This window comes from Odontesthes bonariensis, chromosome 7, assembly GCF_027942865.1.
Source record: "Odontesthes bonariensis isolate fOdoBon6 chromosome 7, fOdoBon6.hap1, whole genome shotgun sequence".
Taxonomy (NCBI): domain Eukaryota; kingdom Metazoa; phylum Chordata; class Actinopteri; order Atheriniformes; family Atherinopsidae; genus Odontesthes; species Odontesthes bonariensis.
The window spans coordinates 28,895,323-28,919,775 of NC_134512.1; the positions used below are offsets into that span (position 1 = coordinate 28,895,323).

Below are 24,453 nucleotides of genomic sequence, written 5' to 3' on the forward strand. Positions count from 1 at the left end.
GGGTTTTATGATCAGGCTCAGATTTTGTGGCTTTATGTGACTTGGCTTGAGGGTGGGAACAATTAATGCTTTTCTGGCAGGAGCTTAGTTTCAATTTGCCAAACAGGCTTATCAGCATACTGACTGTGGTGAAACAAATATTCTAAAAATCACAGTGATAGCAAAACATATTTACTCTCCCTATAGACTGAAATAACAAACAACGGGGAGCACTTTTATAGGCTTATTCCATGAATTTCCTTTTCCACAGCATAGTAAAGTTAAAATGGCATCGTGCAATGAGACACAGAAACACGGCTCACATTGTTCAAAGCTTCTCTTCAAAAGTAGAGCAGGTTAACTGACTCATAGTCAATCCGAAATATTCCTCTTTCTTCTCAAAATAGTAGTTGAGTCGTGCCATGGCATACCTGGGAAGAGAGAGGAAGACAGAAAATTAGATCAGAGAACAAAAGGTGAGTGTCATCAACAACCCAGCAACTTTTGAAGAACATATAAGTTGACGTGTTCTAAACATTTTTCCTCTCTTTTTTAATTTGGCCTTCCAGTCTTTCCTCTGCTTTTTAAATACAGTAGATAAACAAGTACAAGTACACATACATTTTTAAAAAGATTATTTTATTAATCCTATTATTTTTATTAATCAACTCAACTCAACTTTATTTATAAAGCCCCTTAAAAAAGCCGTGGCTGAAACAAAGTGCTGTACATGAATAACAACACGAAATATAAGGCATAAAACATTAGAACAATGTAAAAACAATAATAAACAATGACAATATTAAAACAATAAAAACAATAACAGAAACAGAGTCTCATGCTGGGTTAAAAGCCAGGGAATAAAAATGGGTTTTAAGACGGGTTTTAAAAATGGACAGTGACAGTGGCTTGTCTCATGTGCAATCCTCTGTTTCTATTTTACCCAATAGTCTGTTCAAGCTCATTGTGCACACTAACCCATCTTGTGAAAATATACTTTGTCTTTGTGTGGGCTGTATTCCTACCATCACATACAGTATAGTCTTAAATTTTGATCATAAGTGCTCAGGCAAGTAGGCATCTGAGGGTTGTTCACCATGTTCAGTTTTTTAGAAGTGGAAATATAGATCTGGGAACCGCAACATTGCAACTCTTGCCACAGTTGGTCCAAACACTGCTATCTATTTGATGGAGGTTGGTGTGTTGCAACCCAGTCTCATGAGAGAATGTATGGAGACACCCCCCTCCAGAAAATACTTCAATTTTCAATGTCCTCCTGTCTTCTTGCTACTAGTTCAAGACTTGTCCTGCAACACTTACCACTGTCCCGTCACTTTTTTATTTCCCTCCTATTTGTGATTTCTTACTTTTCTACGTCATTGTCACCTGCAAATGTTTAGGGTTAGAAGTTTAAAGTACATGATTATGTCTTTGAATCTCTGTACATAGTTGCGTATAGATGTTAAAAGTACATGTTTAGGGTTAACAAACTTTACACTAGTACTCATGGAAAAGGTTCTTGTCATGTGACACTAATGTTCTATGCAAAATAATAGTCTTACAATCTAACAATGAGTTGTGACACTTGCAAGTGAATAGTTGCATACGTTATCTCACTCCTTTCCGGTAAAGCAAAGATTTGGGGAACAGCTGAGTGGATAAGAGATTCAATGATCTGTTATTCTTTCAAATATATTTCTAATTAACTTGTAAGTGTCTTTGACCCAATATTACCAGAACAAGAGGCAGCTTATGGTTTATTATCAATACAACCAAGCAGCAGGAGGGTAACTGAATACGTGAATGATTGAGATAGGAACACGTGATCCTCTCAAGACCCTCTCAAGAAGAATTGGAGTCCCTGGCAACTCGTATTGACCTCCGTCTCCAGGAGAGACACGGAGAGAAAGGTCGCCCGAGTTTTCTGTCCACCAATCCTCTTCTGCAATGGTCAGGTCTCCACCAACAGCTGTTACCACATCTCCATCACCTGGTCCCTTTCAACCTGAAGAAACCCATGCAACTTGGCCACTATTGTCAGGTTTGGGATTGAGGGTGAAGGGAGGACACGGATGCGGACTTCAAAGGTAAAGGGTGATTTATTTTCCAAAAACAAAGTAACAACAAAAGGCGCGGCTAAGCCGGATTCAAAAAACCAAACTGACAAAATAAGGAAGTAAACATGGCATGAATAAATAAATATATAAATACTTAACTTGGCAAAAACGTGGAACATGGGAAGCAAGGCAGGCAGGTCAGGTAGGGGTATCATGGGTAAGGGTAAGAATCTCACAAGGAACAAAAAGGACTGAGAACTTAAATAGGGAGTTAGCGTGATTGGGGACAAGGTGCAGCTGGAGGGGAATAAACAGGTGCAGTGCGTGAACTAATTAACAGGGTGCAGGGAGAACTAAGACATGAACCGAAAAACTAAACATGGATTCAAACTCAAAAACGTGACCTAAAGCATGAAACTAAAAACAAGTCCATGGGCGTGACAACTTTGAACCAAATTAACCCCACAGGAGCAACTGAGAAGGTTTCAGAATCACATTTGTTTTTATTGTGGAGGTGAGACATATGTTGTTTCCAACTGTCCTCGAAATCCTCGACTGGAATCCTCCTCCTCAACACCACGCCAAGTTTTTGCGATAGACGGTCATGTACTTCACACCATCACCACTATCACAGAACATACTGAGGTCACAATTGGAGGCAATCATCACGAGAGTCTGGAATTCATGGTCATCAGTTCCCCCGATCTTCCTGTTATTCTTGGCTTAACCTGGCTTCGCAAACACAACCAAGAAATTAACTGGGCATCAGGTGAGATTCTTAGTTGGGACTTCTCTTGTTCTGCATCAAGACTTTCTACTGCCAATGCTAACATTCAGAGAACTGATGATATTGCAGAGACCTATTCTGACCTGTCCAAAGTCAACTCTGTATATCATGATGTAAGAGAGTTCTTCAACAAACATAAAGCTACATCTCTTCTCCCACATAGATCTTACGATTGCTCCAGTGATCTTTTGCCTGCTACTACGCCACCCAAGGCAGGCTTTTTTCTCTCTCCACTCCTGAAAGAGAGGCCATGGATTAATGCATCTCAGATTCTCTCAAGGCTGGTCTTATCCACCCCTCTTCATCTCCTGCTAGGGCCGGATTATTTTTTGTGGGAAAGAGAAATGGCACACTAATGGCGCTTTTCCACTAGCTCGGCACGGCTCGATACGGCTCGGCACGGCACGGCTTGGTTTGGTTTGGTTGTTTTTCCATTTACAACCGAGTATCACTTCGTGCCTCCTTGACGTGGGCGGGGTCGTCGTAACACGGCTGTGCGACCAGAACAACAACAACAACATACGAGGAGGATAGCATGGAGGACATCGAGGCGCTCGTGTTGCTGCTCACCCTGTGGCTTTTTGTCGCACAGAAGGTAAGAGAAGAGAGCCAGAGAAGACTCCTGGCCGCCAGACAAAACAGTATTGAAAAGTGACGACACTCATCGGCCAATCAGTGGAAGGCAGTCGGCTGACATCACGTTTTAGTAACGCTTTGGCTCGCTTGGAACCAGGGCTGAGGTGATACGGAAAATCTACCCGGTTGCAGGTACTGCGTGCTAGTGGAAACATGCAATTGTGCGCCGAGCCGAGCCGAGCCGAAGCGAGCTAGTGGAAAAGCACCATAAGACCATGCATAGATTACAGAGGGCTCAATGACATTACTATCAAGAACCGTTATTGATCTGCTTTTGAACCCCTTCTGGGAGCCAAAGTCTTCACCAAGCTTGACCTTCGAAATGCCTACTACCTAGTTAGAATAAGACAAAGAGATGAATGGAAAACTGTGTTTAACACCCCCACCGGCCATTGTGATTACCTGATCACGCAATTTGGTTTGACTAATGCTCCCGCAGTTTTCCAATCGCTAGTTAACGACGTATTATGTGACATGATTAACAAGTACCGGTATGTGTTTGTTTATCTAGATGTTCTTCTCATCTTCTCTAAAGACATCAAGTCCCATGAAACTCATGTCATGTCTGTCCTTCTCCGTCTGCTCCAAAATCATCTGATTGTCGAGGCCGAGAAGTGTGAATTTAATCAGCCCACTGTTTCTTTCCTGGGTTTCATCATTTCATCTAACAATATTCAGATGGATCCCGCCAAGATGTCAGCTGTGCGAGACTGGCACGTGCCCCAGGACCGCAAACGGCTCCAACTGTTCCTATGTTTTGCCAACTTCTATCGCAGATTCATCCGCAACTACAGGTCTGTGACTGCACCTCTCCATCACCTTACATCACCCAAAGTCCCTTTCATCTGGAACAACAAGGCAAGTCAGTTTGTTTCACGACTCAAGCAATCATTTACCTCGACTCCCATCCTTCACCCATCAGATCCATCCCGTCATTTTGTCGTTGAGGTTGACACCTCGGACACGGATGTAGGGTCCCAACGAGGCCTCACTGATACCAGACTACATCCTTGTGCTTTCTTTTCACTGTGTTTATCTAACGCTGAACGCAACCATGACATCGGTAATCGAGAACTATTATCTGTCAAGTAAGTGCTAGAGGAGCTGAGGCATTGGCTTGAGGGGGCTGAACATCCGTTTTTGGTTTGGACAGACCACAAGAACTTGGAGTATTTAAAGACTGCCAAGAGACTTAAAGCTGCAGTCTGCAACTCTTTTTCAAGCATAATGCCTGGAACTGTCCGGGGATTCTGAAAGTAGTACATTAAATACCCCAATACAAAAAAAAATGAGTTCTCTAGGTCCCCTATATGTCCCGCTAGGTCCCTCCAAAGCCAGCAGGTTTGTTTACAAAATTGCAGACCGGACCGGTAAAAGGTAACCAATCAGGTTTACGAGCTGGGCTCTGCTGCCTGTCAATCACCGATTGTGCACGCGCGATACAAGGTAGGCTCGTCCCCACGCTTATTTATCTGGACTATTGAACTTCATTTCGGGCTAGTCTACTTACTGTGTCTTCCATGATCGCAAATGACAGGTGAGTTGATGAATGAGGAGTCGTGTAAGCGCATCTGGCGTGCACGTCTACGTGCACGAGTTCTCATGTGTTTTGATGGGGCGGGACAGGAAGTTGAATAACTTTTTATTTTTCGGTTAAAAAATAAGCATTTCTTGCATTTTGCGACTACGGAGGTCACCGTTTTCAACTTCAAGCGTTCTGATAGATCATGTAAACTCTTAAAATGCCAAAAAGTAGGACTTTACGTATGACAACAACAAATCCTGCAGACTGCAGCTTTAACCCTCAACAGGTGGGCCAGTTGGGCACTATTTTTAGGACGGTTTAACTTTATGTAGCTTATAGGCCAAGCCCGACGCCCTCTCTCGTCTTCACAACATGGAAAGCGACAGGACAGTACCCGGTTCGGAGAATTTTCATTCTTACTTTCAACATCAGGCTAGCGGTCACTTGACTGGGATGGAGAAGGAGATAAACAGTCATAATAGCCATCCACCAGCTGACGATTTCCCTCCCAATCAACTATTTTTTCCGGAACAGCTTATTCCCATGGTAATGGACTTTTGCCACGATTCAAAACTGTTCTGCCACCAAGGTTTCACCAAGACGTTGTCAGTAATCCAGGGACGCTTCTGGTGGCCTACCTTACGGTAGGACGTCAAGCAGCTCAGATTGCTGCCTGCCACAGTTGTGCCCAGGTCAAAGTCTTCACATCAACTCCCTGCTGGGCTCCTACTACCTCTGCCAATTCCTCATCGTTCTTGGTCCCACCTCTCTATGGATTTCATCACAAGTTTGTCCATCTCTAATAATCATTCTGTCTTACTCACCAAAATGACTCGCCTGATACCACTGAAGAAACTACCATCTGCTAAGGAACTGAGTGAGGTTCTTCGTCCAAGAAGTCTTCCACCTCTCACATGGTTTCCTCTCTAATACTGTTTCGGATCGATAGTGTGGGGTGTAATTTTAGTCCGAGGTCACTGGTCATTACAATAGCTGATGCTTTTATCCACACAACTTACAAGCGAGGAAAACCTTAAGGGGTTTCAGTATCCAGCCAAGGACATTTCGATATATGAAATGGGGAATTTGGAGATGGATCCCAGTGCCTTTAAGGATGAGTATTCTACCTCTTGAATTACAGCTGATGTTGTTGATTTGGGCCTAGGCATAGGAACTGGGCAATAGTTCACCTGAAAACTGATTATAAAATTTTCCAATGCATCTAAATCATATGCCACTAAGCTTATCAATTCCTCTATTGATGCTGGCAGGTGCTGGAAAATGTGCACTGATTGGAAATCATCAAGGTCATACAAGTGCACACAGGGCTTTCAGGTCTGCATTGCAAGTCACACTTTTCATACTCTGTCATACCACAAATTCCTTTCTCTCACAAAGTGAAAAACAAATTCAAAACTTATGATGCTGTGGCATAAAAAGAGGAGACAAACATCGTCAGTCTTGCCAACTTGCCGATTTATACTCCCGCCGAAGCGAAATATCTGCCTCACATAAGAAACTCTCCCTGCCTCTGCCCTGCTGCTCCTACAAAGGTAGCTGTGCCTGTGAGCTGCTCTGCAAGCGTTGTGCTTATAGTGTGTTATAAGAGGCTGTGAACTTGCTTCTCACTTTCTCTCTCTGACATATTAGTAATTGTAAATATAGTTTAAATCATTGCAGACATTGTCTTTGACCTATTTGGATGCAGTATTTTTCAGATGATGCAACAGTGATTGTATATTTATATCATCAGAGCCAATTAGCTATTTTAAAATGTCCTTGAAGTGATCTCGAGTTGACATGTATTCTGAATGGGCCACTTTTCGGTAACATCTTCAGATCTGTTTCGCTGCGTGACAGAAGAAACAGAAAAATATAAGAATGAGTGCAGTTTTATGTGTAATTTGACTGTAATAATACACTGTACATGTGAGCAGAGGGAATAAGGAAGAAGCAAACTTGTAAAAAGCTGGACAAAACATGTAGATGTAGTTGAGGTGCTACTGTTTACCAATCAAACAAATCATCTGCAACAATAAATAAATTTCCTGAGTTATAATACTATTAGCACATGGTTGGCTCTTTTATTTTTTTGATTAAGGAAATTACATGAAAAGAATAACTTCTAATTTTCTCTTATTTAAATGTTGTTTTTAATGTTAGCTCTTCGGCGGCTGACAGCTTCAACTCAACTCAACTCAAACTTTATTTATAGAGCACATTTAAAAAACAACCGAGGTTGACCAAAGTGCTGTACAGGATAAAAGCTGCATTAAAGGTAAAAGTGAATAATGCAACCGTTCCAAGCAGTTAAAATCAAAAGATACTAAAACACAGTGCAATAAAATAGAGTAAAATAAGTTCAAATAAAATACTTTAAAATAAATAAAATAAAGATATAAAACAAATCAAGGTTATCAGCCAAGAGTCTACTTAAATATGATTAAAAGCCAGGGAGAAAAAGTGGGTTTTTAAGGAGGATTTAAAAGCCTCAAAAGATCCTAAAGATCGAATGTGCCAGTGAAGGTTATTCCAGAGCCGAGGGGCCGTTGCCACAAAGGCTCGGTCACCTTTGGTTTTGAGTTTTGTTTTAGGGGGGACCAGTAGGAGCTGATTTGAGGATCTCAGTGATCTGGCGGGGGAGTGGATATGAAGGAGCTCTGTCAAATATTGAGGGGCTAAGCCATTAAGAGCTTTAAAAACTAACAATAAAATTTTTAAATCTATTCTAAAAGCAACTGGGAGCCAATGCAGCGAAGCTAAGACCGGGGATATGTGGTCACGCTTGCGTTTACCAGTGAGGAGGCGGGCCGCTGCGTTTTGTACGAGCTGCAGGCGGTGCAACAGTGACTGATCGAGGCCAAAGTAGAGAGAGTTACAGTAATCCAATCTGGTATTAATAAAAGCATGGATTACAGTTTCCAAATCTCTACGTGGCAAATATCCTTTAACTTTAGATAAAACCCTCAAATGATAAAAACTGTTTTTCACAACCGAGCTAACCTGGCGATCAAATTTCAGCTTGTCGTCAAATATTACCCCAAGATTTTTTACAGTAGGCTGAATATTTACTGTTAGGGGGCCCAGAAAGCCACCAGGAAAGTCTGCTGGACCGCATCCAAACATAATGATTTCAGTCTTTTTTTCATTAAGAATCAAAAAGTTTGCAGACATCCAGGATTTTACATCGTTTAGACAATCAAGTAGTGTCTGTACAGAGTCAAGGGATCCAGATTTCACAGGCAGGTAGATCTGGACATCATCAGCATAGCAATGAAAAGAAAGATTGTGCTTCTTAAAAATTGACCCTAATGGTAACAAATATAGTAAAAAGAGAATTGATGCAAAGGCAGTGAAAGGGATAAGTGATGACAGTAAATAGTGTCACCCCTTTGTTATAAAATTAGTTCTGAGTGGCATACAACCTTTGCCAAAAGAAGAAGAACCTTATTTCAGGCAGGTCAGGCTACATAATCTTTTAAAGTCTGGTAGAAAAATCAGATATCTAAAAAGCTAGTTTTTAGAAATGGGGAGCTAAAATGATATAAAATTGCTAAGTTGTTTTCCATATTCTTATCAATTTAGTAATTCATTCAAATGAACTGTATAGAGTTAACAAAGACAATAAGCCCAAAGTTTTTCTATTTGGGATTTCAAATAGAAAGCAGTTCTGTTGATGCTGAAAACCTGTGTGGTGTACTTTTCCTCAGACAAAATTGGGTAAAGCGTCGATAGGGAATTAATAAATAACTGGATTGATAAGAAACATAGATAATTGTATTAGTATCAATAAGATCTTATCATATCCCAACCCTGTTTTGGCTCCAATTGTATGGTACTGGCAGGGATTATTTGGCAGAAAATAACTCCACAACAATAAAAATACAATAAAACGTTTTTTTCACTGGATAATTAAAACTATTCTTCACAACGAAATAAATGTATGCTATGACTTAAGGTGTCCATACAAAAGTTCAGAAAATTGCAATATAAATGACAATATTTATATCCAGTAAAGGTCAGTCTTTTTGAAGGGTTTGTTGCAGAACTCTTTAAACTATCCAGGTTTTGAAATATTTACAGCTTTCAGACTATTCACACAGCCTAGACATACTTGTTTGTCATTTATGAATATAAAAATCTGGCTCTACAGGAGTGTCTCCCACCATACAAAGTGAGTTGCACAAAGTCTGTTGAAAGTTAATACACAATTTTCTTATTGTGTGTTTCACAACAGTTCATACCATACATGCTGCTAATAGCTTAAGGTGGGCACTCCTCTGCCCTCTGTTAGTCTGAGTTTGTCATTTAATTAGTGCTTTCACTGAAGTCCAAATCAGTTTTCTCTCTCTTGCTGCTCTGTGAGACAAAAACGATAATTTAGACAGGCGGCTTTTAGTTTCTGGTATTCCACCACTCTGTTCCCCACCTGCATCACAGCATAACACAGAGCTCTAATTATTGTGTCAAAGTCTGGCCTCTTGTCTGCTTTCCTTGGAAGTGTTTCTTCCTTGTAGCTTCACTTTAAAAATACCTTTAGATATAAAAAAAAGTCCACAGACTGTTGATAAAGAAAGGAGCTACAGTGCCACCTGTAGCCAAACTCTGCCTATGGAAAACACTTGAAAGAATAGAAAACCTTGTTGTTAGGTCAGCAGACACTTTTCAATTCACTCTTTGTGGTTTGGCAAGGTTTGACAGGCATTTTCTTTGGACAAACTTCATTTGGGAGAAGCTGTGTGCTCCTGTGGATGATTGACAGTTCCCTCATTCACTTAGCAGACTGAAGCCTCCTTTATCAAGAGTGAACAGAAACAAAGCCTGTTTATCACCGTTTTGCAAAATTAACAGTCCTCCAGAATCAGTTTCATCTGACTGATCCACTAAAGATAGGTTAAGCATTTGTAAAATCTTCCAAGGCAGCTGAAACAAATGTTATGTTCTGCCAGCCTTGAATATCGCCACCAGAAGATTTTTAGGCTTTTTCTTTTTTTTGTTTAAGGAATCTTGATCAGCGAAAAATCGAAATCGATCCAATACTTTGTTCTCCCTGCAGGTCTGCCTTCCTTTACGACAATTGGGCTCCAGAGAGCTATCACTCACCGCTTAGGTAGAAAAAAATCTAAGTGTGTGAATGTGGAAAAAATGTCTCAGCTCAGACTGAAAAATTGCAAATCATTTATTACTACTCTCTCTTTTATTAATTGCAAACAGCAGTGTACAAAAAAACCCAGTATGCAGCTTCATAATTTTGTCTTCAGTGAGGCTTTCGGTGCTGATGGCAACCAATCAAATCTGCCGTGGTTAATTAGGTCTGTGTTTAACTTGACAGACCAAAAATGAAACCTAGCTCTTTCTGTGGGTTTGTCTACGTGTACCTGACCCAAATTCCATTTGACGTAACTCCTTTACCACAATGTGAGTGTTTTAGTTATAATACGTCAGACAAAGAGATGCATTTTCCTAACTTTATCACATACAGAGTCAAACTCCTAAAATCAGATCAATGATTTAAGTTTTTTTTTTTTATGTTTGTGGTCGCTATCTTGTGAAAGAGAAAGTTTGACTTGACTGTATGCCTGCAGTTGTTATTTCAGTTTGGCAAATGCATAATAAACCAAACCCTAACCCCGGATCACACTTTGTAAAACTGTAAACACCTCTTGATGAACACTCTGTTTCTTGATATAAAAAACTGAAACGAGATTAATGTCAACTTGTGCAAAAAAAATGGAAAAACAACTCCTGTTATTGCATTTTGTTCTGTTGATCTAATTACCAATTACACACAAACACACACTCACACACCCTTTATAAGTAAAATTACATATGAGTATACCCATTAATAAGAAAAGCTAGCTTCACATACGATCCCATTCATTCCTATTTTTACTGAGGCCGACACCTAAAACTAGCGTGCTTAAAGTTTATCATCATCAGAGATGAAACTGAGACGTTTTCCTATTTAGCTGAAGCCAGGGAAAATGAACTTCTGCCAAAGCAGGTATTCCATTTCACAATGTGCTTTTGTGCACAATTCCCTCAATTTTGAAGTCAAGCTATTCCAAACAGTGGGCCTCCTCCTTGTTCATTTCCTTATAATAATGTCTTTGTCAAACAACAGCTGGCCTTGCCAGGATGTCCACAAATTTAAACCGCTGACTCGCAGACACTTTCAACACATGAATAAAATCATATAAGAAAAGTAAATATGGACGGTAGAGGGAGGGCGGGTTTGCATTCCCCTTGTGGCTCCCTATTGTCACATCTACATCTGGCCCTGGTTAAAGCACAAGGCCTGGGCGACGCCTGTCACTCGTTGGGAAGTCGGCAGAGATTTGGCACAGGGGGATAAGAGTGGGAGGAAACGCTTACACACTCACACACACACACACACACTAGCTTCTTATCTTCTCCTCAAAAGAACTTGTTTTTCACAAGCAGAGCATTTTGCTTAAAGCTTGGAAAAAGTTGTTATCACCTGAATCTGTTGCTGAACCGTTTCTTTTAGCTTATTGTTCTGGTTTTATGGGGATTTTACTGTCTGATTTAATCTCACAGTTTAAAACCTTTTTTCTCTTTGCAGCAGTAGCAGACGGATACTTAGTTTTGACTTGGCCATGTTTTTTAGGTTGTTTTAATAAAGAATCTTCTCTTTGACGAAAACACTTGCCTACTCATAGGCCACGACTTGTTGGCCAACTCCTTTTGCTTACGAGAGTTAAAAGGCTTAGCCTACCAGTTTTGAAATGCTAGCACTAGTCAGCCCCGAGTACGTCTTTCTATGTTCTTTGTACAGCATCCACATGGTATGATATGAATGTATGGGATTCATAATAATGTCCTTCAGTGGTGCAGAAAAGGGTTGGAGCTTTTAAAAAGCTAACACGCTTACTGCCAATTAGCAAATGAAAATGCTGGTGTGACCTGGCTTTTATCCAGCAAATCTTACTGTTTGTAGCAAAATTACCAAAAGTTCAGTTCATTACTTACTGCTTTGTTATTGAATGTACCCTTGAGTTTTACTGACTGCGCCATTTAAACAGATGACAGATAAGATGAAAGCGAGAGAAACTTGACCCTCGCCATCCAAGCTGCTTTTTGTAAAGTTTGAATAATGAACAATTCTGAATGTGGTGAATACACAAATGTCTATGTGTTTGTGTGTGAGTGTGTATTTGGGGAGGGCAAAGGTTAGAAGAATAGCGTTGCTTTCATAGATTAAACTTGGTTCTTCATAGTTGTTGTTGCTCTCGGAGCTCGTTTCAATTTAACCCTCCAGTCATAGAAAGGTAATCCAACCCTCTCCATGCACTTTAGGACAACCTCAGCCGGCGGATTTAAGGAGCAGACGTCTATGCTAGATGTATATGTAAGGCAGTGCCGACGGTACTGAAACAATAGTGCCTCTGTGCCTCGGCACCCCTCTGGATCACATTTCCTCCGAGGTCCAGATCGAAATGTGGTGGGGGCCCCGTTGCTGATCCAGCTAGTGAGCAGGGAAAGCCACACAGAGGGGAGGGTGCCGTATGTCAATAGTGATTAGGATCATGATCACAACTGTTGCTGGTGTGGAGTACAAAGAAAAGGGAGACATAAGAGGAAAAAGTAGTGGAGGAGGGAAACATTTGCCCTCCTGAACTCTACTGTCTGGTTGCTGGTGGTGAGGAATGTCTGCTGGACTAAATAATCTTTATGTAGATTGTTATGAATTTGAAAATAAAATACATTTGTTTTGCTGTGGCTTTCATCTTATTGTGATGTGTGGTGTAACAGCGAAGAAAAGCAGAGCAATTCAACGTGGACATATTCTGTCTGCATAGGGAGGTGACAAAAAGAGTGGATGTGTACTCGTCCTGCCCACGAAAAAAAAAAGAATGAATGAAAGAAAGAAAGAGAGAAAATCCACAGCCAGTTATTTATTACAAACCCCTCTCTGCCAAAAACCCAACCTTGATAAAGATCCTGCTTGTCTATATGTTGCACTCTTATGCGCCTGAGTGGATTTGTCAATGAATGAGTATCTAAGTAATATATGACGATGTTAAGTGTCTTTTCACAGGACAGGACACAGCACAGTAGTTTTTCATGTGTTCCTTCACTGAACAGCTGTTGACCTTAATGTCAGAAGGATAACATTTTATATTTCAGTCATTTTCAATTAAAAAAAGACATTATTGCATTTAAGACTTTTAAGACGCATACAAACCTCTGAAAGTCAAAGTCAATAGAGGAGTAACGGGATTGCAGAATGGCCCAAAGACCCCAGAAGAAGTTGGACGCCTGGTGGAGGAGCAAAAAAAAATTATAATTACAGTGGTGCTGCTGTTTCCAAAACATGTTTTAGTAATTCGTAGTTTCTGTTGGGCCTTTTATGGCAATCAGTGAATTCCAAAATGAAAATACAACATACAAACAAAAAGAAGAGTATAGACAAAACAGTAATGCTTTTAAAAGAAACTGTTTGATTTATGCATGTCACTATTTAATGTAACAAAAAGACTAGCTCATTTATTAGGTTGAGTTCAGTTCCACACTATTAAAGTAGAGCAGCCAGAGGCTGTTAACATGGGAGAAAATGATAAAAAAAAAGAACAAATAAATAATAAAATTAAATTAAATGAAAATGAAAAAGAAACTGTGTACCTTAATGACATTACATAGAGCATTTAGGCATTTAATTACTAAATATACATAATACAATGTGCTTGCAATAATGAAGGAATGAATGTAAGCACTTTTCATGACCCTATGCAGAGTGGCCACAGTGCGGTCAAATGTCTGTGTCTTGTTCAAGAACACTTGAGGATGGCAAAATGCAAGCAAAAACTCAGAGACCATAGGCATCTCATTGAATATATAGCCTTATTAGCATGCATAGGTGGTGAACCAACATTCTTGAGGAATTGAAAAATTTCCCGACGTGAAAATGTGGATCATTCTTATGATGAATATTTTCATTGCAGAATTAAGGGCTATATTTTCATGTCCGGTAACATTTCCTTGTACCATAATGCAGAGCTGTAAAAACACAATTCTGTGACCTCCAGCTGTCGAGTTGTAACTGCTCCCAAAACGTCTGCTGCTGCTGCTGCATGCCAGTTGCACACTGCTCAGTCAGAATGACAAACCTCTGTATTGAATGGTTCCCTCCTTAATGGCTTTGCTTACTTAGGCTTGCGGACTTCCATGCCTCCATAAATTTCTGTTGTTCTCCACCCTTATTGTAAATCTTCATGGTAAGGCCACTAATAGCAAGTCCTAATAAGATCCAGACGGGCCTCTGTTCTGCGGCCCAGTGATATAATCACATTTTTATTTGATAATCAAATAAAGGGTGGAATGAAATACTTGAAGAGCAATGTGCGGTTTTTCCCTTGGCTTTTTTCCCTCTCACTGGCAGATTTTCATCTCTAATCTCTATCTTTAGTTGGGGGAAAAACATTGAGCACTTTTCCATCATGATTAATAACTGCGCTCCATTAAGAGAACATTAATCTAACACTGAGCTGAAACCGTTGGTGACAGGGAGCCATTGAGAAAAACGGAGATGAGAGATGTGTGGGATGAGTGACATCACAAAGCCGCAGGCCTCAGCTCCGACATTGTGGGGGATCCCTGTGGAGGATAGGACGAGTTGCAAAGATCCCACTGCGTCTTGGCATCGTTTCCAGAGATTAAGACTGGAAGGAGGCCCTGTGCTTTGGCAACTGGCCACCCTTTGTCGAAGCCTCACAGCTTCCCTCACTGGAGGCTTTTTTTCAATAATCTTCTGTATTATTGACAACCAAGACTTAACTATAGTGTGAATTTCGTGTAGTTTAATTAGAACAATTATCGCCAAGGCATAAAATGTATACAAAATTGATAAAAATGGAAAGTAATCTGATGCATAAAAAGAGAAAAAAGAGCAAAACACCTCACTACTAATGTGTTTTAGCTACCTATGTCTGGTGTAAACAAAAGGTCAAAACTGTTCATCGTGAAACTTTTGCAGAAAAAAAAGCCATTGGGGCCAATGTTACTGACAGTTATTATAGTCTTGATCTAGCATTGAATTATTAATTGTATTTACATTCAAACGTCCAGAAATAAAAGTACCAAAAACCGCTCCCCATAGCTCATGTAGCCCGAAAGCTTTTAATGTGTTGCCACAAGTATCCAGAAAATGTCACTTTTGAAAAGCTGAGTAAAACCTTTAGGTCATTTTTTTCTTTAAAATGAGGCTTAACTTAATGAACAATTAGTCTGTTATAAACGCCAATGTCAAAATAGCCAAATGGCCCCAAACGCAAGATTCACTGAGCAAAATGAAGCTATTTGTTGAGGATTTTTTTTTCTTTCTTTCATATAATAGGCTCCGTATCCTTCATGACACACGGCTTGTCGAAATGAGCTGGAAACTTGGCCCGTTGTGAGTCAGTGAACAATTTCTCTCACATCCCCCGAGTTAAGAGCCCTCCTCTGTTTGTCACAGAAAATCTGAATTCAATCAACGTGATGTTATCGCTCCTCTCACTCCCTTCCAGGCCATATTTCTTCTCACCCCCTTCTAATTTTCTCCCTCACTGTTTTGTTGGCCAAAGCACAAGTTATTCTAAAAAGTAATATGCTTCCTCATCACTTCTGGGCTATTTCAAGAGACATTCACACCACCCCAAAATTGGTTAGACAATTCTGCGTATTGTGTTGAGCTGTGAAAGCACTTTTAGACAGATAGCACAGCACCACTTGAGCCACCAAAGAATGAAAATTGTGGTCATAAGAAAAATAATCTTGGCTGCCGTCTTTCATTTTTCCCTGCGGTAGTTTCTAATCAACTCTGATGGAGTCCATCAAACTTTGAGCGGTGGTGGGTCAGCAGTGGATGGTTTGGTTTTCGTTGGGGGAGGTGCTGGAAAAGTAAATTGTTAGAATGTGATTGTGAGGTGTTGCCACCCTGCCATTTCAGAGCTCCGCACACATAGGGATGTTGTTGAAATGCACACACTAATTTCATGATATTGAGACGTCTGAGTCCCTCGAAGGGTAGAACTTTAAAAAAAGGAAATAACTGTTGAGAGATTTGTCACTTTTTTAAAGTCTCTCCAAAGAGTTGAGGCACTACATAATGACATATTTCAACATTTCAACAAAGTCAGTGGGAGCAGATACTCACGAGTGAGAATTTGCAGACTTGAATGTAGAGCTGCGTAACTTCTGCCTCTGTAACCGTGACCTCACGGCCCGTGCCGTGCTTGTAACTCTCCAGATAGGCTGTCAGCCAGTCCCTCTGCAGCTCCCAGCTTGGATAGAGGCTATAGTTGACATCAGTCACACCTTGAGGCCAAAACACGTGCACATATGTTAGTGGAACTACTGTCAGTGCTGGAATTAAACTTAATGCCTATAATAACTGTTAGTTTTGAAGTGTTGCCATTGAGTCACATCGGGTCTGAGCGTAGACACAGCTTTTATATTCCACTCAAACTTTTAAATGCAATCTAGATGCAAAGATTAAAACATCCTAATGACCCCAAAGAAGCACAGACACTGTGTGAACACACCGATGTATGATAATAATACATAATCTTTTAATTCACTTTGGACTTTTTAGTTCATGCTGTTCACTTTTGGTTGTCTACTATTTATTATTTTAGTTCTTTAAAGAAATAAAATTATTATACAACATTTCATAGGAAAATCATTCTGTTTACTTTTTATTGTTTTAGATAAAAGTACTCGTTCGTTCAATGGGTAATTGCTCTATAAGAATTAGAAGCAATCATAATCTTAATATCATATTACCCGTATGGGGCCTTTTCTGCAACAATATCTAATTATATATTACTGATAATATCCACAAACCTTTATGACACACAGATTAGAGTATTACTAGTAAAATTGTACTTTTAGAATGTGGTATTATTACTTTTATCTACTGCAGGCTCTAAATACTTCCTGCACATCAAATTGTAACAGAAGGATGCATGAAAACTGGATGAGATGTCGAACATCTTCATACGAGGACTTAGTTTCTTTTTTTTTTCTTTTCTTTTTTTTTTTTTTTTTTGCCCTTGTGCTGTCCAGCATTATGGCAGAAGAATTGTAATCTGAATACCGTTTATGCTAAACACATTTGCTAAGCCAAGGGAAGCTTTATGAATGTAAAGCTCCCCTTGATGCCTATCAACTCCTCATTTTTATTTATTTATTTTTGTTACAATATTTAACATGACGAGGACTTAGTTTCAAGGGAAGGAAACTTGATCGTTTACTCCATTTGAGCTCCGCTGTTTCTCAATGACAGAAAAATGCCACAAGCATGTGAAATAAATGGGTCTTATATGTTTGGTTCCTACAAAAGTGTATAATCATTGTGTAAAACTTGTTCACAGGCCAATTCGAGTTTTTAGGAACTTTGATCAAGTTTGCGAAATGTAGCACATTTTAAATGCTTGAGTTGTGTTCATTCCTCAACCCAGTCTCACAGGAAAATGTGTGAAAGGAAGGTTTGTCCACATGTTCAAAATGTAATAATGTTGCAATAAAAGTGTAGAAATTGTAAGACTGTAACGTTTTACTTTGCCTGTTCTTTTGTATAGCGAAGTATTTAGACAACATAATATTAAACTATTACCACGTAGTCATTAAAATGTAAGCCTAACTACCACCAAATCCTAACCAACCGGCTGACAGCGGAGTTGAAAGGAAAGTTTTCGGACAATGTTAGGCCTGATGGGGCTCAAACTTGGTCCTCTGGTATGACAGTTGACAGTGAAACGCCACCATCCAACACTCCCACATCCCTATAAGTGTTTTTGAAAATGACAGTTGCACTAATGAAAAATGTTCCAAGCTACAATTTACTCAGAACTCGTGGGCATGTAACATTTTCGGAGCCTTGAAAACGCAATAATTTAAACAATGTTTGATCATCACACAGTTCCACTTTTTGCAAAACGTAGGCATGGAATGATTTGAAAAGGTGTGTAACGATTTTTGAGCCCATAAAGTGTCGTGGCTTCTACCATTTTTGAGACTTCATTGTGATACGTACGTTTCACTCCATTGAAGATTTTTTTTTTTTTTTCAAATTTAGTTTCTTGAAATAAATCAAATAGATAACTTCAATGGGCTGTTCTTAATTCTGCCATGTGACTAAGTGACACCCATATCTAAATATTTTTATGCTTAATTCTAACACATTCCATTCATAATTTGAAGTCATGGTCAATCTCCAGTGGTTGGGCCAATAGTACTTTCATACATGAATTCAGTTATATAATCTGAACTTGTTGTGGATATTTTGCAAGTCATGACTTGAAAGCCGAGGGATCTAAAGTGGAACATTGACGATTGTTCCGCAAATGTGGCCCTGTCAAGCTATGCTGTGACACAGCTGCTCCATGAAAGCTGCATTAATCACCATGCAGAATACATACCGAATACAGCAATTTGTCACAAAAAGGACAGTTTCATGGCAATTTATGGTGGAAAAATAAAATGATTTGGTCAAAAATACACTTTGCCAAGAGGACAATGATTGCATACTGTGTTGTATATCTACTGTAGTCAATATTCCACATGAGACAATATTGAGATCTGGCTGATAAAAAAAAAATCCATCCATCCACTTTCCATACTGACTTCAACAACACAGAGATAAACAACCATGCACACTCACGCTTACTCCCATCAATTTAGAATCACCTGTCAGGCTAACATGCGTGTTCTGGATGGTGGGAGGAAGCCGGAATACCCGGAGAGAACTCACACGTGCATGGGGAGAACATGCCTGTAAAAAATGTGGGGACGAATTGAACTTATCTTTATCACAGCACAGACTTACCAGCAAATTCGTTGAAGTGGTTGCCGATATCAAAAGCCTGGTAGTTGTAGTCGGCATACTCATAGTCGATGAATTTCACCACTCCTGATGCAGGAGGACAGGGGGAGCAGCAGAAGTTAGCAGGACAACATGATGAACACATCTAAAGCATGGACGTGCCACCAACAACCCTCCACTTTTAACCGAAAGCACACAACCTTGAGGAGGTCAAAGTAACAAGGAGTCTGTTCAAACTGAGAGTCGTTCTGGGCATCTTTTCAAAAGACGTGGGAATGATGAAAAAAAATTACACTATGAATGAGTTATAGTAATATATTTAGTAAGAGGGATTGGATTTTACAGTAACGCAAAGGTTATGCAAACGTAAGGACAAGGTGTGAAATTCTGTGAGCTGCGTCATGACATAAAAATGAAACACATCCATCTGTTTTAACATTAGCTTAGTCGCAGAGGCTTTGGCATAAAGCAGATGATCATTTTCAGCCGTGTTCAGGGCTTCTTGAAGATGGAAGTCTGTTACAGTATCAACACAAAAGCAATTCTGAAACAATCTTTTCTGAAAGCAACCCGCAGGCATCCTTCACCTTCTTTGTGGTTGTAGATTATGTTCTTTGTGAGAAGATCGTTATGGCAGAGGACGGTCGGTGAGTTAATATGCGAGAGGTGTCTCTTCAGGGACTCCATTTCCGCCGACAAAGTCTCAAAACTGGGAACCTCTTGTGGGGTCTTGGAACTGATGGGAATAAAAACACTAAAAATCACCTTTTGTATGATGAATATGGCGAGACTGTCGCAAACCCACTTCAGATGGTACCCACACCACATTTATAATTATAAACTTCAGAAAATCAGCTGGTGGGTGATGTTTTCACCAAAGGCTTCAGTGTATAGTTTCTGGGAGTCCAATTTAGGAATAGATTTAAATGGAATATTTGATTTCATCTGATGTCATATTTGTGTGATGACAATATATCATTATAAAAAATTAGTTTCCAGAAGAGTTGACATTTTTTCCAACTTTAATCTGTTTTTCTAATCTGTTTGAATCTTTTCTAACAGATGCAACTTCAAAATAAATAGTCACTGATGGCCAACCTTATTGTATTTAGAAAGTATGAAAAAAATTTAAACTCTGATGCAATCAACACACTCAAAAGGTTTGGAGCGAAACTGGTCGCACACTATACAAGCTGCACTGTTGTGGAAGACTCTACAATCTGTACATTAATTGGTGACAGGTGAGGGTGTCAGGATTGGGTATAAAAGTGGCATCCACCAGAGGCTTAGATCTTGATTACACTATTCCTGATATTTTTTTTTAACTGCATTATTTTCCCATCCTTTGCAAAATATCCATGTTCGAGGACGGGGCCTTTGTCTTTTCAAACAAGGATAGGTTGTGGCTCACCACTTTGTACCAAAGTAAGTCAGAGAATCATCAGTAAGTTCCAAAATATAATTCTCTGTATTGCAAAAAACTTTGAACATCTACGGGGCATAATATCGTGACTCAGGGGTACGTGAGTCCATGCCAGATGCACAATTCAATCCATATACAATGCCAGACCTCGTTCTGCACGACTTACAACATTGCGGCTTCAAGGACGCAGTGTGGGTAAATTTGATTGGCCTGCCTGCAGTCCATATTAGCTTCTTACAGAAACTGTGTGAGCATTATGAAGATGACAATGACCACCGCAGATTGTCGAGCAGCTGAAATCAGCAGCAAGAATCGACATAGAAGAATCCAGCAACCAACAATTAGCATTTTCAGGTGCCAACCAATTAAAAGAAGTAAATAATGAAGGGGGCATGTAACAAGTTTGTAAACATGTCTCTATCCCAACTTTTTTTTATGTGTGTTGCTGGCATCAAATTTTAAATGTGCTCATATTGTTTAAATACAATGATGCTCGTCAGTGAAGACAAATCAGTTAATTTATTTGGACTTATATCTGTTAAATAAAGGTTCAAATAAAGTAACACATTTCAGATTTCATTTTCCACTTTTCTGGGTTGAGGTTTGCACAGTGGATATACAATTTGGGAAAATAATGCTGCTTACACAAAATATACATTTTAAAGGGCTGAAACTTGTATTCGAGTCCATTCAGTTAATAATGTATCATCGTCTTTATATGTAAATGCTGAGATTAGAGGGCTCCTTAATACAGTAACAGTAATACATGATAAGACAAAGAAGGCAAAAGGAACATTGAATGATTAAATGATCTGCTTTACTTTCAGTTGTTGTTTAAAGACTGAGTCAAAGCCAGATTTTCCCCTTACACATGATGACTCACCTGCCTTTAAGAACCACTCGCCCTGAAAGAATGTCATTTTTGTGGATTTCAGTAAATGTTAGTGTCTAGTTGTCTGAACTGAGAATGTTTCAGATGCCAATTTAAAACTTTAGGTCTGAATGTGAGCCTTTAAAGTTGTGTCTGGAAATCCCCATGAGTTAATGGCTTTTTTTCATGCTTGACAACAATAACTTTTTATACAGAAAGGACCTGTATACGGTAGCTTAAGGGGAGACATATGCAACTTTGTCATGAACTCTTCAGATTTCCTCCCTGGAACAACGTGTTTGTAAACTAACCCAGCTCAGTGGGCCTCAGTGAAAGGTTACATGCCTTGTTTTTATTCTGTTGATAACTCAATCTATCAAAGACAGAGCTAATTTCTTCCACGTCAGTGCAAAATGCACCTGGAAGAAATGCTGCGCAAGCAGCTGTCTCCTAATTAATTTCCATGTTTCCTTTTCAGTCCCACCGTCTGCATTGACAAGAGGGTACTTTAAACAGTGTAATTTAAACACTACCTATTTATTCAAAAGGGAACAAACAGATGCTCTGTTATTATACACACTTGGAGCCATAATTTAGTGAGGCCTGGGAGGAACGCACAATAAAAGCAAAAGGAGAGGAGGCTTGTTTATGTTCGTGACGCTGTGGCTCTGCTGCTTTACACAATTCCACCTACACATCCTCAGCAACACAAGTCAGTTATTATCTACCTCGAGTCCATTTAGTCAGTGTTCCCCCAAGCTCAGGATAGAAGGATCAAGGATAAGATGACTGAATCAGAATTCTGAGATCTGAACTGTGAAATATTTGCAAGCATGTATGGAAGATGTGAACAGTATTTTAGATGTACTTTCTCCCTGCTTCATTTTTGGCCTCTCTAATGAACTTAACACAGTACTCTAAGAAATATTTTATTTTTATTCCAAACCGTTTTTGAAATGCTCTGCATTTTACTTTCTATACTGCATTTTCACAGGCTAGGCTCAGAATGGAGTGCTGAATCACATTACTTTCCAGTGAAATCTTTGTTACTGAAAGCCGACCCCCTCTGACATGCACAATTCATCTACATCCTTTCTAATATGAACTGAAACATGCAGATGAATGGTGAATCACCCTGATTCCTTTTCAACTCATCCACTTCTTTAACTTAACAAACTGACTTTATCGTAGGAGCCCACGAATAGCGAAATAAAAGACTTGCATTGACTTTAAATGGAAACCTGTCGCCTTTCCATGAGATCTTTTTCTCCCTTTTCTGTCCTTTTCATGAGAAACAGCGCGTCAAGTACATTCGCCTCCTGCTCCCTGTCAAGTCTCTGTAAGGTAATTAGTGGAATTTCCTCCTCTGGCGCTTTATCATCAATGTGCCTTATTTACATATGATTTCAAACACCAGCCGAGCTCCGCAGATTTTTTTTTCTGTTTTTCTCACAGTTTTACACGATGTGTGGGAGCGCAAACGGGAGACATAGCAGGGGGCCTTTGGGAGAAAAAGAGGTCGCACTTATGCTTTCCATTGCTTTTTCTTTCTTTTCTCTGACTTCTGCTGTGCACTCGCTCTCCGAGCCTCACAGCTGCCGCAGCCTCCGTCGCTCTCCTGCACCCCCCCCCCACCTCTCCTCTCCCTCACTCTGTCTATCCCTCTCTTTCTCCACACAGCGGGTGGCTTGAGAGCTGAAGACCTCCTCTGCAGGTGCAGCCTCTTCCTGCTCCCTCTCTTGCCTTTCTTTTACCATTTCCTCTGAAGATCACATTCACATCGGCACTCAAATACAGTCTCAAGTACAAAAGTTTCTCAAATGCTCATTCAAAATTCTTTTGAGTTTTTTCCCCCCTAAATTCTTGGTCTTCTCTGTTATTGCCTCTGTGTCGTGTTCCACATCCAGTTGCCACATTCGGGAGAGCAGTGATTACACACACACTACAGTTTTAAACCTAAATTATACCATTAGAAATATCACATTTCGTACATTTCAAAACTCATATTCTGCTGTAGTGTTCTTCCCACCATTCTATCCGAACTTTTCGACAGCCTTATATTTTCATCTCTTAATTATTGATCATTTTCAGATCATTTTGAATTGCTCCGCATGCCTCTCCATGTGTGAGCAGCAGTAGACTGTGTTAAGTTACACAAATGTCTCACAGTATAGCACCATCTATTGGGCCTCTAAATGTGGTGCAGTTTACTTCTGTGGACATACAGCACATTTCTCCCATCCATCCATTTTCTATACCCGCTTATTCCAATTCAGGGTCACTGGGCAGGGGGTGGCTGGGGGCTGGAGCCTATCCCTGCTGCCATTGGGCGAGAGGCAAGGTACACCCTGGACAGGGTGTACCTACCCATCACAGGGTACATTACATTTCAGTTTATGTTCAACCAAATTTTGTTTTTTGGTTTCTAAAAAAAGAGGATATCTATCTTGAGTTTGAAAAGTTTTGTTTCTCAAAGGAGAATATGGGAGTGGAAGTCAACTCTGTTAAAGTCCCGGATTACATGTCCTCTGATTTAACTGCAAGGGGTTGAAATTGAAAAAGTAGACAATTATGCTTTTAGTTTGCTGGTGATATCTCAAGGTTGACATAATGTATTATAACTCAGGTGATCTTATTTTCTGTTAAATGTAGCCATTTTGTGAGGCGTTGTTGTGGTTTCTTATTTATGACCCACTTCACTTTACTTCGACTGGCTTTCTCTTAGATCTTTACGGGTCTAAATTTATCTCTTTGAATCCTGGTAGCTTCCCTCTAAAAATGAACAAAAAATGAAATCTAAACCCAGGCCCTTCCAGCCTCAGTTTTTTTGGACTTCCGACCCGGTCACTGCAAACACAAACAAGGTTGAACGTTTGACCGATAAGGGAGAACTCTGCAGGAAGCTCGTGGCCAAGCGTCTGTTTCTTTGTAGTGTCTGGAAGGCCCCTCTCACCTCTCACCTTGTGAACCCTGTCAGAGATAATGCAATGTCATTGCCATGAAGGCCACTCCCCCGCCTCGCCCCCTTGACCAATGGCAGCCTACGTATGAAACTGTAACTGGGGAACTGTTTTCTTAAAAGGCGCGAGATGGGTGGGTGGGAGAACTCTCATTGAAAAATGTGAGAAAATGATAAGACATCAGTGGAAGTGCTGCTGCCTGAGAGATAAAAATGTGGAAAATGTGGCTGGTTTCTATCAAAGAGACAACACCCAGGCAGCCTCCCACCTCCACCTTGACAGGTATTTGTTTAAAACACGATGTTTTCTGTACAGCAGATAACTGACAGCTCTTGTTACACACTCACACATTGATTTGAACCCTTTTTACACCTGAGATGACAACTG

The 24,453-nt window shown here is 40.0% G+C and overlaps 1 protein-coding gene across 1 annotated transcript in view; it reads right to left on the minus strand.

The window, feature by feature from the left end:
• Window positions 1–307: 307 nt before the first annotated feature.
• The window catches only part of LOC142384893 (ethanolamine kinase 1), a 38,599-nt gene continuing 14,453 nt past the window's right edge, over window positions 308–24,453 (minus strand). Inside the window, exons 4-8 of the mRNA XM_075471199.1 lie at window positions 19,400–19,548; window positions 18,816–18,899; window positions 16,143–16,303; window positions 13,194–13,267; window positions 308–410 (exon numbers count right to left, since the gene is read on the minus strand). Coding sequence (XP_075327314.1) covers window positions 308–410; window positions 13,194–13,267; window positions 16,143–16,303; window positions 18,816–18,899; window positions 19,400–19,548 — 571 coding nt within the window. The remainder of the gene's footprint in view (window positions 411–13,193; window positions 13,268–16,142; window positions 16,304–18,815; window positions 18,900–19,399; window positions 19,549–24,453) is intronic.